This window comes from Podarcis cretensis, assembly GCF_951804945.1.
Source record: "Podarcis cretensis genome assembly, chromosome: 14".
Lineage (NCBI taxonomy): Eukaryota > Metazoa > Chordata > Lepidosauria > Squamata > Lacertidae > Podarcis > Podarcis cretensis.
In genome coordinates this window covers 42,538,633-42,552,465 of record NC_137183.1, presented here as the reverse complement: position 1 = coordinate 42,552,465, position 13,833 = coordinate 42,538,633, and the positions used below count along the sequence as shown (strand labels likewise).

The following is a 13,833-nucleotide window of genomic DNA, read 5'->3' as shown; positions in this document are numbered from 1 at the left end:
TCCTCCCATTTAGAACCATAGTTTTCCCTTTATATTAAAATCTCAGAGCCCTAGTTGGCCATGGCAGTCTAATGTTATTCGCTTTGTTTTTAAAGGTTCCCCGGAATAAGTGGGTGCTGCAGTGGCCAGGACAAGTAGTTATCTGTGTATCATCCATCTTCTGGACAAAAGAAGTATCAGAAGCCATACAAGGAAAAACTCTACCTGTAAGATTTGGGGGAGGGGATTGCTGTAACACTGGTCCATTAATTTCAATGGGTCTGCTCGGAAGAGGACATAGTTGGAGACAACCCTCTATATATTGTTCAAATACTTTATTGGGCAGATAGAGATTGACTTGTATTGCATTGATCTGTAAGCAGCTCTGGAAGCCTTTATCAGCTGAAGAGCAGGCTAAAATTATTTAAATGATAAATAATCAGGGACAATCCCCTTAGCGGTTGGGGAAACACTGCAACATGGTCTTCAAGTCCTACCTGTTGGTAATAATAACCTCCTTTTCCCCCCTGCAGGCATTTTTGGAGAAAAGCAACAAACAGATTGGAGAAATTGTTGAACTGGTCAGAGGGAAGCTGTCAGGCGGGGCCCGGCTCACCCTGGGAGCCCTCACAGTTATTGATGTGCATGGTAAATGGCAAGGCTGGGAAGTGGGAGAACAGCAGGATACATAAGAAATTGAAATGCCCATTCCAGTGAAAGTCACGAGATGGAAAGGGAGCTAGGGTTAGAAATGGAATGAGTATTTGAAAAATGGAAGGGGGTCTCAAAAATGCAAGCACCCCCCCGCCCCCACTTCTCAGATGAAGTTGCCTTCAACTGAATAATCAGCCTATTGATACCCCTAGCTTAGCACTATCTATAATGACTATCAGTGGCTTTTTCAGGTTTTCAGACAGGAGTTGAAGCTCAATGTTTGGCTTGTGTACTGGTCCATTTGACAAAATATCTTTGTTCCTGCAGCACGGGATGTTGTTGCAAAACTGTCTGAAGACAAAATTTCAGATCTGAATGATTTCCAGTGGATTTCTCAGCTGAGATATTACTGGGAGGAGGGAGAAGTGATGGTCCGAATGATTACAACTGAAGCTAGATATGGCTATGAGTACCTGGGCAACTCCCTTCGTTTGGTGATAACGCCGCTGACCGACCGATGCTATAGGTAACACCCCTCCCCGCTTGTTTAATGTTTGTGTTTTTTGTTCACAAGTCATGCTCAGAACCGGAACGTCAGCAGGATATAGGTTAGGAGTGGTGAACCTGTGGCCCTCCAAATGTTATGGAACTCCAGTTCCCCTTCTTGCCATCCAGCAGGTATGAAGGGATCTGGAGTCCAGCAACATCTGGAAGACAAAACATTGGCTACCTTGGCTTACACATATGATGTCCCAGGTGAATGATTAAATGATAGATAGATAGATAGATAGATAGATAGACAGACCACACTTTCCTAAAAATACAGCAAGATGGAACACAGCATATAAAATAATCGTATTAGCAGTAAAAACATCAGTAAACAGTAGCTCGTTTTTTAAAAAAAGAGTCACATTGCAAAAGCCTGTCTGAATAACATTATTTTTAGAAGGCGTCTAAAAGAAGGCAGTAATAATTATGGTCAAACCTCTACTAGCAAGGAGTTTCACAGGGCAGGGCCTTCCACTCTAAAAGTTTGATCCCAAATAAAGACCTCTTGAACCTCAGGACCATAGGATCCAGTGCTAGAGGTTTTTAAAAAGCAAGGCTATCTACATAAGAAACTAGAGAGCTGTATCCAGTTCTTGGCTGAATGTTCCATTAATCCATCCGGCCATTGTCATATCCTAAAACATGTGTGGTATTTGGGTTGGGGCAGGGCAAATGTCATGGGGAGATTCTTGCCCCTCTCAGCAACTGCATGCAAGCTCATAGATTTGCATACTTCCCTTTTCTGAAAACGCTGGGTGTTCCAAAAAGCATAATATTTCATTGAGAAATAAACCATGTTTGAACTTGTTCTGTTTAACTTTGGCCATTTGACTATCCTGAGAGGGTGAGAATATTAAAATTCAGATTCTAACTCCCGGCAGCTCAAGCTTCCAGCAGGGGTAATCATCAGGGAGGATGGGAGTTCTACTCTAGCAGTATTAAGACGGCCAAAGTTTTCACCACCATGGTATCCTATTTTTTAAAATATATATACTGTGCTAATTCCCCTCTTTTCTGTTTCTTAGAACATTAATGGGAGCTTTGAAACTAAACCTGGGAGGTGCCCCAGAAGGACCTGCGGGAACTGGCAAAACTGAAACCACCAAAGATTTAGCAAAAGCACTGGCTAAGCAGGTAACAAAATAATCTTTTTGCTGATATCTATGTTTTCCCCCCTCCATCCCTCCCTCTCTTTCTCTCTAAAAATACGTTTGAGGAATCATCTTTGATTGCTGAAGCTATGGATCAAAAGTTCCTGAATACTTGAAGAAGAAATAGGACAGGTCTTGTATTTATTCCCATTAATTCATATGCACATCCCACAAGTCTCTGTGGTGAATATATAATACCCCCCCCACACACACACATGTGTCCTGGAAAGAATGGGCCATCCTATTTTTTCACATGAGATTGTGGCGGCCATTTTGTGTGTCGTGCTCTTGCGCCATGCTCTCGCCACAGAAAAAATGCTTTCTCAGGGCTGCGATCTTGCCTGGCACCCAAAAATGTGCCACAGGTTCCTCACCCCTAATGTAGAGAACCCACAGTTTACTGTTGCATAATCATGGTTTGTTTGTAGTGTGCTTTCCATTTCTCTTTGTAAATTGCTAGAGTTGTAGCTCAGCTTGCCAACTTCTGTAGCGGGGCTCCTGTGCCTTTAACAGCCACATGACACACTGAAATCAATCATGCAAAATTTCGTTCAGTGATGGCAAAACCTGCTGAATTCCTGCGCATTGCACAATTGTTACAGATGCAGGAGCCACTCCTGGAAGAAAATTAAGTGGTTGGCAATGTTATTATTGTTAAGTAAAAATTTGCAGCAACTTTGAACAATATATTATGTCATTTGTTTTAGTGTGTTGTCTTCAATTGCTCTGACGGTCTCGATTACAAAGCCATGGGGAAATTCTTTAAAGGACTGGCACAGGCTGGAGCTTGGGCCTGCTTTGATGAGTTCAACAGAATTGAGGTAATGACTTCCTCTATTTCTGGTGCTTAGACTATGAGTGATGTCACTTCTGAAACCAAACAGTACCACCCTCATATGGGGGATATATAAACAGGCTTGGAGAATCCCAAGGTTTACTGAAATACTTTAAAAAGAGAGAGAGAAAAAGCCTAAGGGGGGAGGGGAAATATCTGAAAAAGCCCAGGCCTGTTCAGTAGCCACAGAATGCTGCCTGACTATTATGGGAGATGGAATGGAAAGAAGTATTGAAGAGGACATGGATGGCTGATTGGAACAATGAAACCCTGGAGATCTATTGGTAGTCAACGCTGAGCCACCAATCGTCAGTATGAGGCATTTCTCTGTAAAATTTCTGTCTATAGCCAGTTCTCATTGATTTATCACACTATTTCAGCCCAGCCCTAACACAGTGTTTCTCAAACTTGAGTCTCCAGCTGTAGTTGGACTATAACTGCCATCATCCCTGACCACTGGTCCTGCTAGCTAGGGATGATGGGAGTTGTGGTCCAACAAAGAGTTGGGGACTCAAGTTTCATAAACACTGCCCCAACACATTGTTCAGGTCACATTTAGCGGTCCCTTTACATTGGTTTGAAATGCATGTTTTAAATCTGAAGTATTATTTTCTTTATTTTGTTGTTAGGTTGAAGTTCTCTCTGTAGTGGCACAGCAGATCCTCAGTATTCAGCAGGCTATTATTCGAAAGCTGAGAACATTTATCTTTGAAGGCACAGAGATTTCACTTAATCCAACCTGTGCAGTATTCATCACTATGAATCCTGGATATGCTGGACGGGCAGAACTTCCTGATAACTTGAAGGTGAATTGTTATACATTGGGAAAGCGAAACACCCGTGGGTTGCTGGGCAAGACCAGAAGAATATAACCTGGAACAGGCAGTGAACAAAAAATAGGTAGTCTAGATGAGGAAACAGTATGAGGGAGATTGTGACTGACATAAAAGCACAATTCAAAGGAAAGTGTAAGAGTTAGGTTTTCAGAACCTGGGATAGCTCCCAGGGATCATAGGTGTTGCTCTGACAAAAGCATGTGAAGGGTTTAGAAAGGGGCTGCACCTTTTGACACATGACTCTACCTGGCCCCACCCCAAATGTCCATATGCAGAGGCTTTCCTAAGTTCTGGAACTCTATGCAGTCAAAGTTCCAGAAGGGAAGCCTCCACATGTAGAGATCTGCATGCCTGTCTCTGTTCAGAACTGCCACATTCTGTGCATAAATCCATTTAAACCATATTCCTCCTCTACTGCTAGACAGTTCCTGGCAATCCTAGTTCTTATTCCTTAGCTAATTGCTTCTGAAGTCATAGGCTCACAAGTAACTATCACTGAAGCACAACATCATTGGACAACAAACTTACCTATTGCTTTTTGTTTTGAGAATACATTGTATATTGATTATTTATTTCCCCCTACTTTCTGTTCTTCAGGCTTTATTCCGTACTGTAGCCATGATGGTTCCAGATTATGCTTTGATTGGTGAAATTTCACTTTATTCAATGGGATTCCTTGACTCCCGAAGGTAAGTTAGTCGGTTTTCAGGTATTATACAGGAAACTTTCAGCTGGGTGTGTGTGGAAAGTATATGAGCAACAGAAGTCCTCTTGAAGTCTTGCCATATATAAGTCTTTTCTCATAAACACTTTCCTATATTTTATTTCTCAGATTATTATTATTATTATTAATTATATTTGTATTCTGCCCTATACCTGTGGATCTCAGGGCAGTTCACAACATAAAATTGCACTATAAAAAGAGGTGGTTCCACCACTCCCATCATGCCCCACTGCTGCCAGGCTGGGACTTTAGATTGTCCTACCCACCCAGTGCTCAAGGGTGGGGTACTCAAGGGTACGCAGCTCTCAAGGGTACCAGCACATCTTTTTTTTTTCTTGTTAAAAAGTGTGGCACGTACTGTAACAACTTCATGATGAGTACCAGCACCTATTTTTCTAGAAAAAAACCACTCCCCATCAATAGCATCCCCTAATGAGAGCCAGTGTGGTATAGTGGTTAAGAGCGGTAGATTTGTAATCTGGGGAACCGGGTTCGCTTCCCCGCTCCTCCACATGCAGCTGCTGGGTGACCTTGGGCTAGTCACACTTCTTTGAAGTCTCTCAGCCTCACTCACCTCACAGAGTGTTTGTTGTGGGGGAGGAAGGGAAAGGAGAATGTTAGCCACTTTGAGACTCCTTCGGGTAGTGATAAAGCGGGATACCAAATCCAAACTCCTCCTCCTCCTCTTCTAAGGAAGAGGAAAAACCTGTCATTTGATTTGTCACTTAATCTTTTATAAACTTACTTGGTGATATCTGTTTTAATTATTCATCTATTTATACATGATGTAGACATTTTATCCTCTTTTCTCCATTGTGTTTGCTGTCCATAAATTGTAACATGTTGTATAATCTTTCACAGTCTTGCCCAGAAGATTGTTGCTACCTATCGTCTTTGCTCTGAACAGTTATCATCGCAGCATCATTACGACTATGGGATGCGTGCTGTAAAATCGGTCCTGACAGCAGCAGGAAACTTAAAACTGAAGTACCCAGATGAAAACGAAAGTGTCTTGCTGCTCAGGGCTCTACTGGATGTTAACTTAGCTAAATTCTTGGCACAAGATGTCCCTCTGTTTCAGGTAAGATAATAGATGAAGTCATTTAGATACTGATAACATGAACTGTTGCTGCATGAATGTAGGCAAGCAAATGTTGATGACAGTGTTACGATTAACTAAGAAGAAAGATTATTTTCATTTGCTTAGAACAGCTTGAATCATGTTTGTGTACAACCAGATGTTCCTGCTCTTAAATTGCATATTATTTTTTCTTCTTCTTTCATTTCACAGGGAATCATATCTGATTTATTTCCTGGAGTGATTCTACCTCGACCAGATTATGATCTCTTCATCCAGGCACTGAATAACAATATCGCAAAAATTAATCTTCAACCAGTTCCATGGTTTATTGGGAAAATTATTCAGGTTTCTTTAGTTTGAATTTTTGCACACTGGAAATGTATATGTAGACCAGATCCTTTACCACTCCCTCAATTGCCGGCCAACTTTGGTGGGTGGAGCCACTAATCTGTCTTTGTTACTGAGCCAACTTAGGCTTTATTGATTTCCCTTTTTTAGTTTCTTGACTTAAGGCTACACCTTTCATATTTGCACAGTTCCTATGAAACAATGTTGAGCGTGTCTCAAAGTGCTTTGAGGATTTATTTATTATTGAATATATTCATGTTTTCACACTTCTGTGGATTTCTGATGCCCTTATAAGGCAGAAAACTTCATCTATGCAATGTATTTTTAACAACACTTATTTCATTGGCACAGATTTATGAAATGATGATGGTTCGTCATGGCTATATGATTGTCGGGGAGCCGATGGGAGGAAAAACCTACGCCTACAAAGTGCTTGCTATGGCCCTTGGGGATCTGAGCCAAGGTACATATCAAATTTAATTCTGCCCAATGCCTTCTTAATTTAAAAAAGAACTTTAACTTCATCTTCTCTTTCCTCAGTCTGGTGCCCTCCAGATCTTTTGGACTGCAGCTAGTTATTACCTCCCAATTAGCTATCAGGCTAAATTCATGGTGCTGGTACAAAGCCCCCTTACAGCTTGGGACCAAGCTACTTAAAAGATTACATCACCCATTATGTATCCAACCAATCACTGTGCTCTATAGAAGATGGCCACCAGCAGACACCATCTCATTAGGAGCTCCATTCTATAAGATATAGAATCTGGGTCTTCAGTGTTGTAGTAGCCAGTGTTTGGAACTCCCCCACCATGTACAGATATCACTTATCTATTATCTTTTGACACCTTCCCATTTCAAGAAGCCTTTTTAAAATGAGATACTCATCCCACTCTGTATCTGTGCTGGATGAGAAGTTATTTTTCTGTGCACAAAATTATTTTTTATTTTTAAAAATATGAAATCTTTTCATATAGGTTTTTATTTCTGATGTTTTAATTGTTAAATTGCTTTGAGACATTTCACAGGAAGCAATTCACAAATGAAAGGAAATGACCGCTCCCCACTTAAAACGGGGGGGCGCCCTTTGCGTGGACGCGTGCAGCCCTGGATCTGGAGTGGCCCCATCAGCATAGGCTTTACCTTCCCTCAGGTGGGATACCTGGAGGTCCCCGTCTACCCTAGTGAGTTGTCCAATCCCACCTGGGGGAAGCGTTGCCAGGGAAACCAGGCCAGGTAGGGGGAGGGATTACCTGCCCACACAATAGAGGGTGGATCTTAATTGGTAATCCTCACTTGGCTATGAAAGGAAATAAACAAGCACCTATCTGCTGCATCCGGTATAGCAAGGCTGATCTTGAAAGAGAAAACTTACCTCTTGAGCACTTTTCCCCCCAAATTGCCTGTTGTTGGAGAACAGAGGAAGGTTATAGGTACAAGAATGGAAAATTGCTAATGCTGTTGTTTCCACTCTAGACAACAGAGAATTTCAATTGTCTGGAAGACAGATTGAAGGTTGCAATGGCAGAAACATGTCTTATTTGATCCAAACCCCTTGAGTTGAATAAGCAGTAAAACCACTTACACATTTTATTAATCCAAAGCCATCTTTTGTTCCCAGTGTTCTGAAAATGTTGGACTATTTCCCCTTGAAACTCTCAAAAATTGTTTTCTCAGCCTGCCATCTGAACTTAACCCATCTACTTTCTTTTTCTCTTTCTTCCTTGTCTTTGTCACTTCTTCTGTGGCACAGTATATGCTTAGACTGAGTGTTGTTTTTTCTCCTCTCTGTACTTCAAGGAGGCACTGAAAATGATGTTCACCTATTAAGTTGTATAAACCTAGTTGTGCCTGCCCAGAGTAGTTCCACTGAAGTTAATGAACATAACTGAGATCCATTAATTTCAGGGAGTATACTCTGAGTAGGAGCAGGGCTAGCTCTGCCATCAGTTGAAGTGAAGGATTATGGGAGGATGTAATGAAAGGGCAGCAAATTGTTCATTATTTAACTCGTTATTCCTGTATTTTTTAAGCCAGGGAGGAGGAGAGGTGTTTGGGGGATTTTCTGACCCTGGTGCCAAAATAACTTGGTTTGCCTTGGTTGATAGGGCTGCTGCTCTGCCTCAGCCTGCAAAATGTCTTGGATCTCAGGGTCAATTAAAGCTGGGTAACTGAAGAGGGACACCAAGTCTTTGAATTAAAAACAAAAAACGGGGGGAAATACCGTATTTTTTGCTCTATAAGACTCACTTTTCCCCTCCTAAAAAGTAAGGGGAAATGTGTGTGCGTCTTATGGAGCGATTGCAGGCTGCACAGCTATCCCAGAAGCCAGAACAGCAAGAGGGATTGCTGCTTTCACTGCGCAGCGATCCCTCTTGCTGTTCTGGCTTCTGAGATTCAGAATATTTTTTTTCCTGTTTTTCTCCTCCAAAAACTAGGTGCGTCTTGTGGTCTGGTGCGCCTTATAGAGCGAAAAATACGGTAATATGCACCAAGAGTGTAACATCTACTTTTGGCCTGAGAAATAGCTTTGTAATAGCAAGGCTTTTTAGGCACCAATTTCTGCCAGTGAGTTTGCCTTCTAACTAGCCAGAGATGAGAATTGGCAAATCTGTCCATTTTAGATTCTCCCAATTTCTCACTTTTCTAATCTTTTGTTTAGTTCTCCACATTTCACCTCAGTCTGCAAATATTTATTGTTAAAAGTCGCCATGAAAATCCATCACCATTTAGTGTGAATGTCTCTTAATAGACACATTTTGCCTGATACACATTTTTGCAGAGCACTTCCCCCTGACCCAGCATATGCATTTTTGTACACACTACTTGGCTGCAGAGCTGCATTGCAAAATTCAGAGAATTTCAAATGTTTTTCAGAAAGTACAAATTAGGCAGATTCACCTTTAAATGAGAATTGAATTCCTGCCATGTTGCTAACCTAAGATACTTTTTTTTGTCTCAGACCCTTCAACAGAAGAATCTGCAGTTGAATATAGAATTATTAATCCAAAAGCTATTACCATGGGACAGTTGTATGGGTGTTTTGACCCTGTGAGCCACGAATGGACAGATGGCGTTCTTGCAACCACCTTCAGAGAACAAGCCAGCTCTACAACAGAGGACAGGAAGTGGATTGTCTTTGATGGTCCTGTTGATGCTGTTTGGATAGAGAACATGAACACTGTGTTAGATGATAACAAGAAAGTAAGTGCCATGGCTGTAATGATAGAGTTTGTAATTTAGAGATTTATTCCCTTAGTATTAAGAAGGTAATTTGAGGACTTGCTCTAAGGTTGCATGATTCAAGCAGTTCCAAAGGCCTAGAGCAGTGGTGGCCAAATTTGGCCCTCCAGCTGCTTTTGGACTACAACTTCCATCATCCCTAGCTAACAAGACCAGTGGTCAGGGATGATTGGAATTGTAGTCCTAAAACAGCTGGAGGGCCAAAGTTTGGCCACCACTGGCCTAGAGGCTGCTGCACATGTTTAAAGAATAAAGTTGTTGCAAGCTATTCTTCCTTCCTCTAGTTTGTGGATTCAGAATCATTACACTGTAAGAAGTGTAGAATGAAGACTGCACTGGAAGCAATTTTCTAGATGTACCACTAGACACATATGGTAATAAGAAGCTGTGGGAACCACACCCAGTAGTTGATTGCAACTGGCTCATTTATTATTGTAGTTATTTTTAAATAACCTGCATTATTTGCTTTACGATAACCACTAACTCCATATATCTGGAATTAAGCCCCATTGAACTGAGTAGACATGGTTAAGATTGTGCTGTTATCAAAAGCAAAGCATATCTGTAGAAGTGGGGAAGCAGAGAGTCTCTGTAGCTCTTTCTGCCTATATACATAAATATGTAAGCATGTCATCATACTGTAATTTGCATGACCACAAATATGCAGCTGTGGGAACTGCAGCACGATGTGTGAGCATTCCAGGCAAGCCCTGCTGCTGCCCACCTCACTGACGCTCAGTGGGTTTGGCAAGGTTAAGGGATAGGAAAGGGGTTTGGTGAGGGGTAAAGGGAGTGGGGTTGGCCTGGCGTAAAGGAAGCAGGCAGGAGATTGGCAAGCATGTGGGGGTCTGGTAGGTGTAGGCAGCTTTGGCAACTGAAGCAATCAGAGGCAACAATCCCTAGTATAGAATAACTGTTCTAATGCAAGATAACAATGATTTAAATTCATTCATTGCTTTTTACAAGAGTCTCAAAGCAAATTTCAAGGGAAGGTGTTTACATCACAGTGCCTGTGTTAATTATTTTAGATTACAGTCAGGGAAATATTTATCTAATACTAGATAGTTTGCTATAGGCTTCTAATACACAAATAGCTCTTTGAATCATGGCCTTCTGGGTTTCCAATTAAATATTTAAATTGTGTGCATTAATTTCTACAGGTCTACTCTTAGTAGGACTAGCATTGGCTACTACCCACTGTCTTTTTAATATCTCTCTGTGTTTGTGTGCGTGCGTGCGTGCACACACACATGCACATGCATGCAGACATTAAACTATGATTAATATAAAATGGTAAAAGAAGTTTCCAGTGCAGCCATGCTGGAAGAGGAGAGAGGGAATTGCCCTTCTTATGCTAAATCATGGTTAAACATTACACACAAACCTTTCATTATCTTTTGCTCTCAAGCATGGAAGTATGAGAAGAAGCAAACGAATGATGTTCATCCTCTTACAGAATGTCACTGTTGTTCATGTGCATGTCTGTAAAATGACTGAAACTCTGCGTGACACATGCCTCAATAGTGCAGGTTGTCCTGTCACAATCCCTACCATACACATGACTGAACCATGGTTACATGATGTTTTCATTCTAGCTGTGCCTAATGAGTGGTGAAATAATTCAGATGAGTGCAAAGATGAGCTTAATGTTTGAGCCAGAAGATCTGGAACAAGCATCTCCAGCTACTGTCAGCAGGTAACCTTTGCAAGCAGGGCCAATAGCAACTTTGTGTGCCTCTCTATATTGTTACAGAATTGGTGCATACATATGTACGTACATACATACATAGGTAAAGGTAAAGGTACCCCTGCCCATACGGGCCAGTCTTGACAGACTCTGGGGTTGTGCGCCCATCTCACTTAAGAGGCCAGGGGCCAGCGCTGTCCGGAGACACTTCCGGGTCACGTGGCCAGCGTGACATCGCTGCTCTGGCAAGCCAGAGCCGCACACGGAAACGCCGTTTACCTTCCCGCTGGTAAGCGGTCCCTATTTATCTACTTGCACCCGGAGGTGCTTTCGAACTGCTAGGTTGGCAGGCGCTGGGACCGAGCAGCGGGAGCGCACCCCGCCGCAGGGATTCGAACCGCCGATCTTTCGATCGGCAAGCCCTAGGCGCTGAGGCTTTAACCCACAGCGCCACCTGCGTCCTACATACATACATACATACATAATTTTGTCTGTATGCTCTTTGTGGAGTTAATGGCCCTAGGCAATTCTCTTGGACATCTTAGTAACATAGGACGCTGCCTTGTCATGAGTCAGACCATTGGTCCACCTTGCTCAATATTGTCGATGTTGTCAGCAATTCTCTGTTCATTTTCTGTATTTAAGGTAGATGCTCTGCGACTGGGATGCAGTCTTTCCCCATTTTTACATGACCTGTTTGTCAGATTCAAGAGTTTGCCATAGAAACAACTAGCTGGTAATGTTTCTAGAAGGAAGCCCCATGTGGCTGGAGACCAGGGCATCCAAGATGTAGGAGAGCATCAGGCCCAGAGGCTATTCTTGCCTGCTCTCTTCTAGAGGAGCTAGGGAGACACAAAACAGTTGGCTTTCTCTCCATGCTGAGTCCAAAGCTATGGCTTTGAAAGGAAGCCTAAAGGGGAAGAAGCAATATCTGTTGGAGCGCTAATTCTGTGAGGCCTTTCATCGTAATGCCCAGCCTGTTTGTATGTGAAAATTAAGCCTTATATCACAAAGATCCAGTGACCTTCATTCCAAAGAAACCAAACATGGAGTCTTTCTTGGCATTCCTGAAATCTCTTACACCATTCATAGAGATTGAGCTGTATGGAACAGTGTGTGAGAGAGAGGCAGGAGGGGAGGGAGAGCAGGAGAAAAGTATTGATCAGGGAAAACCACATAGGGAGAGGGGTCAAATACCATGATGCTGGAGAGAGAGATCCATGTTCAGGGAGAGAGAGACCTGACCTTACAGGCTTCCTTCATGACGTTGCAAAAAGGTCCAGAGTTGGTCCCCTTCCAGTGTCAGAGGGCAAAAATAGGTGTATATTTCTGCCTAGGGATGGTGGTGGGGAGAGGGAATTGATCCAGCTACAGTAAATCTGTTAAGTTTGTAAGGTACCGCAAGAATCCTAGTGATTGCCCACTGTCATCTGAAGGCTGAGTCAACTTTCATAAGTCTTACCCCCTCATTGCAAGCAAATTTGTGCAACAAAACTATTAATTCTTCCAGGTGTGGTATGATCTACATGGAACCTCACCAGTTAGGCTGGAAGCCTCTGAAGGATTCTTATATGAACACATTGCCTACAAACTTGAACAGCGAACACAGAGAACTGGTTTGTGGGCCTATAATTTAATAATGATGATGATGATGATGTGGGGCCTTCATCAGTAGTTTGGGGTCTGGGCCACTTAGGATCTGAAACACTAATGTGAGCACCTTGAATTGGGCTTAGAAATGAACTAGCAACTAGTGCAGCTGGAATTATTTGAAATCTAAACAGGATCTAAACATTGGTTTGGCTGCTGGATTTTGGACCGTTTGAAGATTCTGAGTCATCTTCAAGGACAACCCCTTGAAGAGCCCCTTGAAGATGTAGAGCACATTGGAATAATCTAATCTGGAAGTTAGAAACCGACAAGTGTCTCATACAAGAGAACAACTGCAGTGGGCAGGAAGGCAATAAGGGAGGGGGGATGAGTTGTTGCTGTGGCCGCATAGCTAGAAAACTGCTCTGTGCTGTTTGCAGTGTGGGCAGAGTGGTAAGTGCTCTCGTTTTGCCTCTTACGTGACAACTGAGCAGAGTTTGTTTTCACCTTGGGAGAAACATGTTGATGATAGAGCCATTTAATAATGTAACCATTTTGGAACCAATGGTCCTGCCATCTTGGCACTACCACCAAGAAGGGCCTATCTCTTGTAAGCTTGCCCTAAGCCATGTATGGTCATGTAATACATTTATGTCTCATAGCCAAGGTGGGTCTCCCTAGTAATTGTCACTCTATTAGCATGGCACCAAAAGAAGGGGAAATGCACCCCCCCCCAAGGCATAGATTTGCACAAAATTCCCATATGCTAATTAATATGCATAGGTGCAAATTTACACATAAGTACTATAATTTTTTTAAAGAATGCAATACACCCCACTATGGGGAGGGAGACTGTGTCCAAGTGCCCTTTGTGCATGCTCATTCCGGTGTTACCTGTCGATGGACAAACCTGTTCTCCTTTTAAGGGTTGTTTAAACTGAAATCGAACTTGTACTGGACAGCTCTTCAGATAGGGGACTGTCCTTTGTATAATAGGATGCATGACCAACCTGCACTCTATCCAATGTTTATGCAAATATATACCGTCAATAACCAACCCAGTGGAGTGGAGCTGTAACACTAGTTCCCAGGACTGGGTGGGGGGCACAAGGCAGCGTGGAGATCTGGGTGGTGCAGGTGCAGCAGTTCAGTCCCTCCA

General features: G+C 42.5%; 1 protein-coding gene across 7 annotated transcripts in view; it reads left to right on the top strand.

The window, feature by feature from the left end:
* DNAH3 (dynein axonemal heavy chain 3) overlaps window positions 1-13,833 on the top strand; it is a 99,121-nt gene that overhangs the window by 50,636 nt on the left and 34,652 nt on the right. For all 7 annotated transcript variants that reach the window (XM_079953619.1, XM_079953622.1, XM_079953618.1 and 4 more), the window contains exons 27-39: window positions 96-206; window positions 513-627; window positions 961-1,159; window positions 2,208-2,316; window positions 3,041-3,154; window positions 3,798-3,974; window positions 4,602-4,693; window positions 5,590-5,809; window positions 6,020-6,154; window positions 6,509-6,620; window positions 9,117-9,358; window positions 10,993-11,093; window positions 12,595-12,700. In XM_079953619.1, coding sequence (XP_079809745.1) covers window positions 96-206; window positions 513-627; window positions 961-1,159; window positions 2,208-2,316; window positions 3,041-3,154; window positions 3,798-3,974; window positions 4,602-4,693; window positions 5,590-5,809; window positions 6,020-6,154; window positions 6,509-6,620; window positions 9,117-9,358; window positions 10,993-11,093; window positions 12,595-12,700 — 1,833 coding nt within the window. The remainder of the gene's footprint in view (window positions 1-95; window positions 207-512; window positions 628-960; window positions 1,160-2,207; window positions 2,317-3,040; window positions 3,155-3,797; window positions 3,975-4,601; window positions 4,694-5,589; window positions 5,810-6,019; window positions 6,155-6,508; window positions 6,621-9,116; window positions 9,359-10,992; window positions 11,094-12,594; window positions 12,701-13,833) is intronic.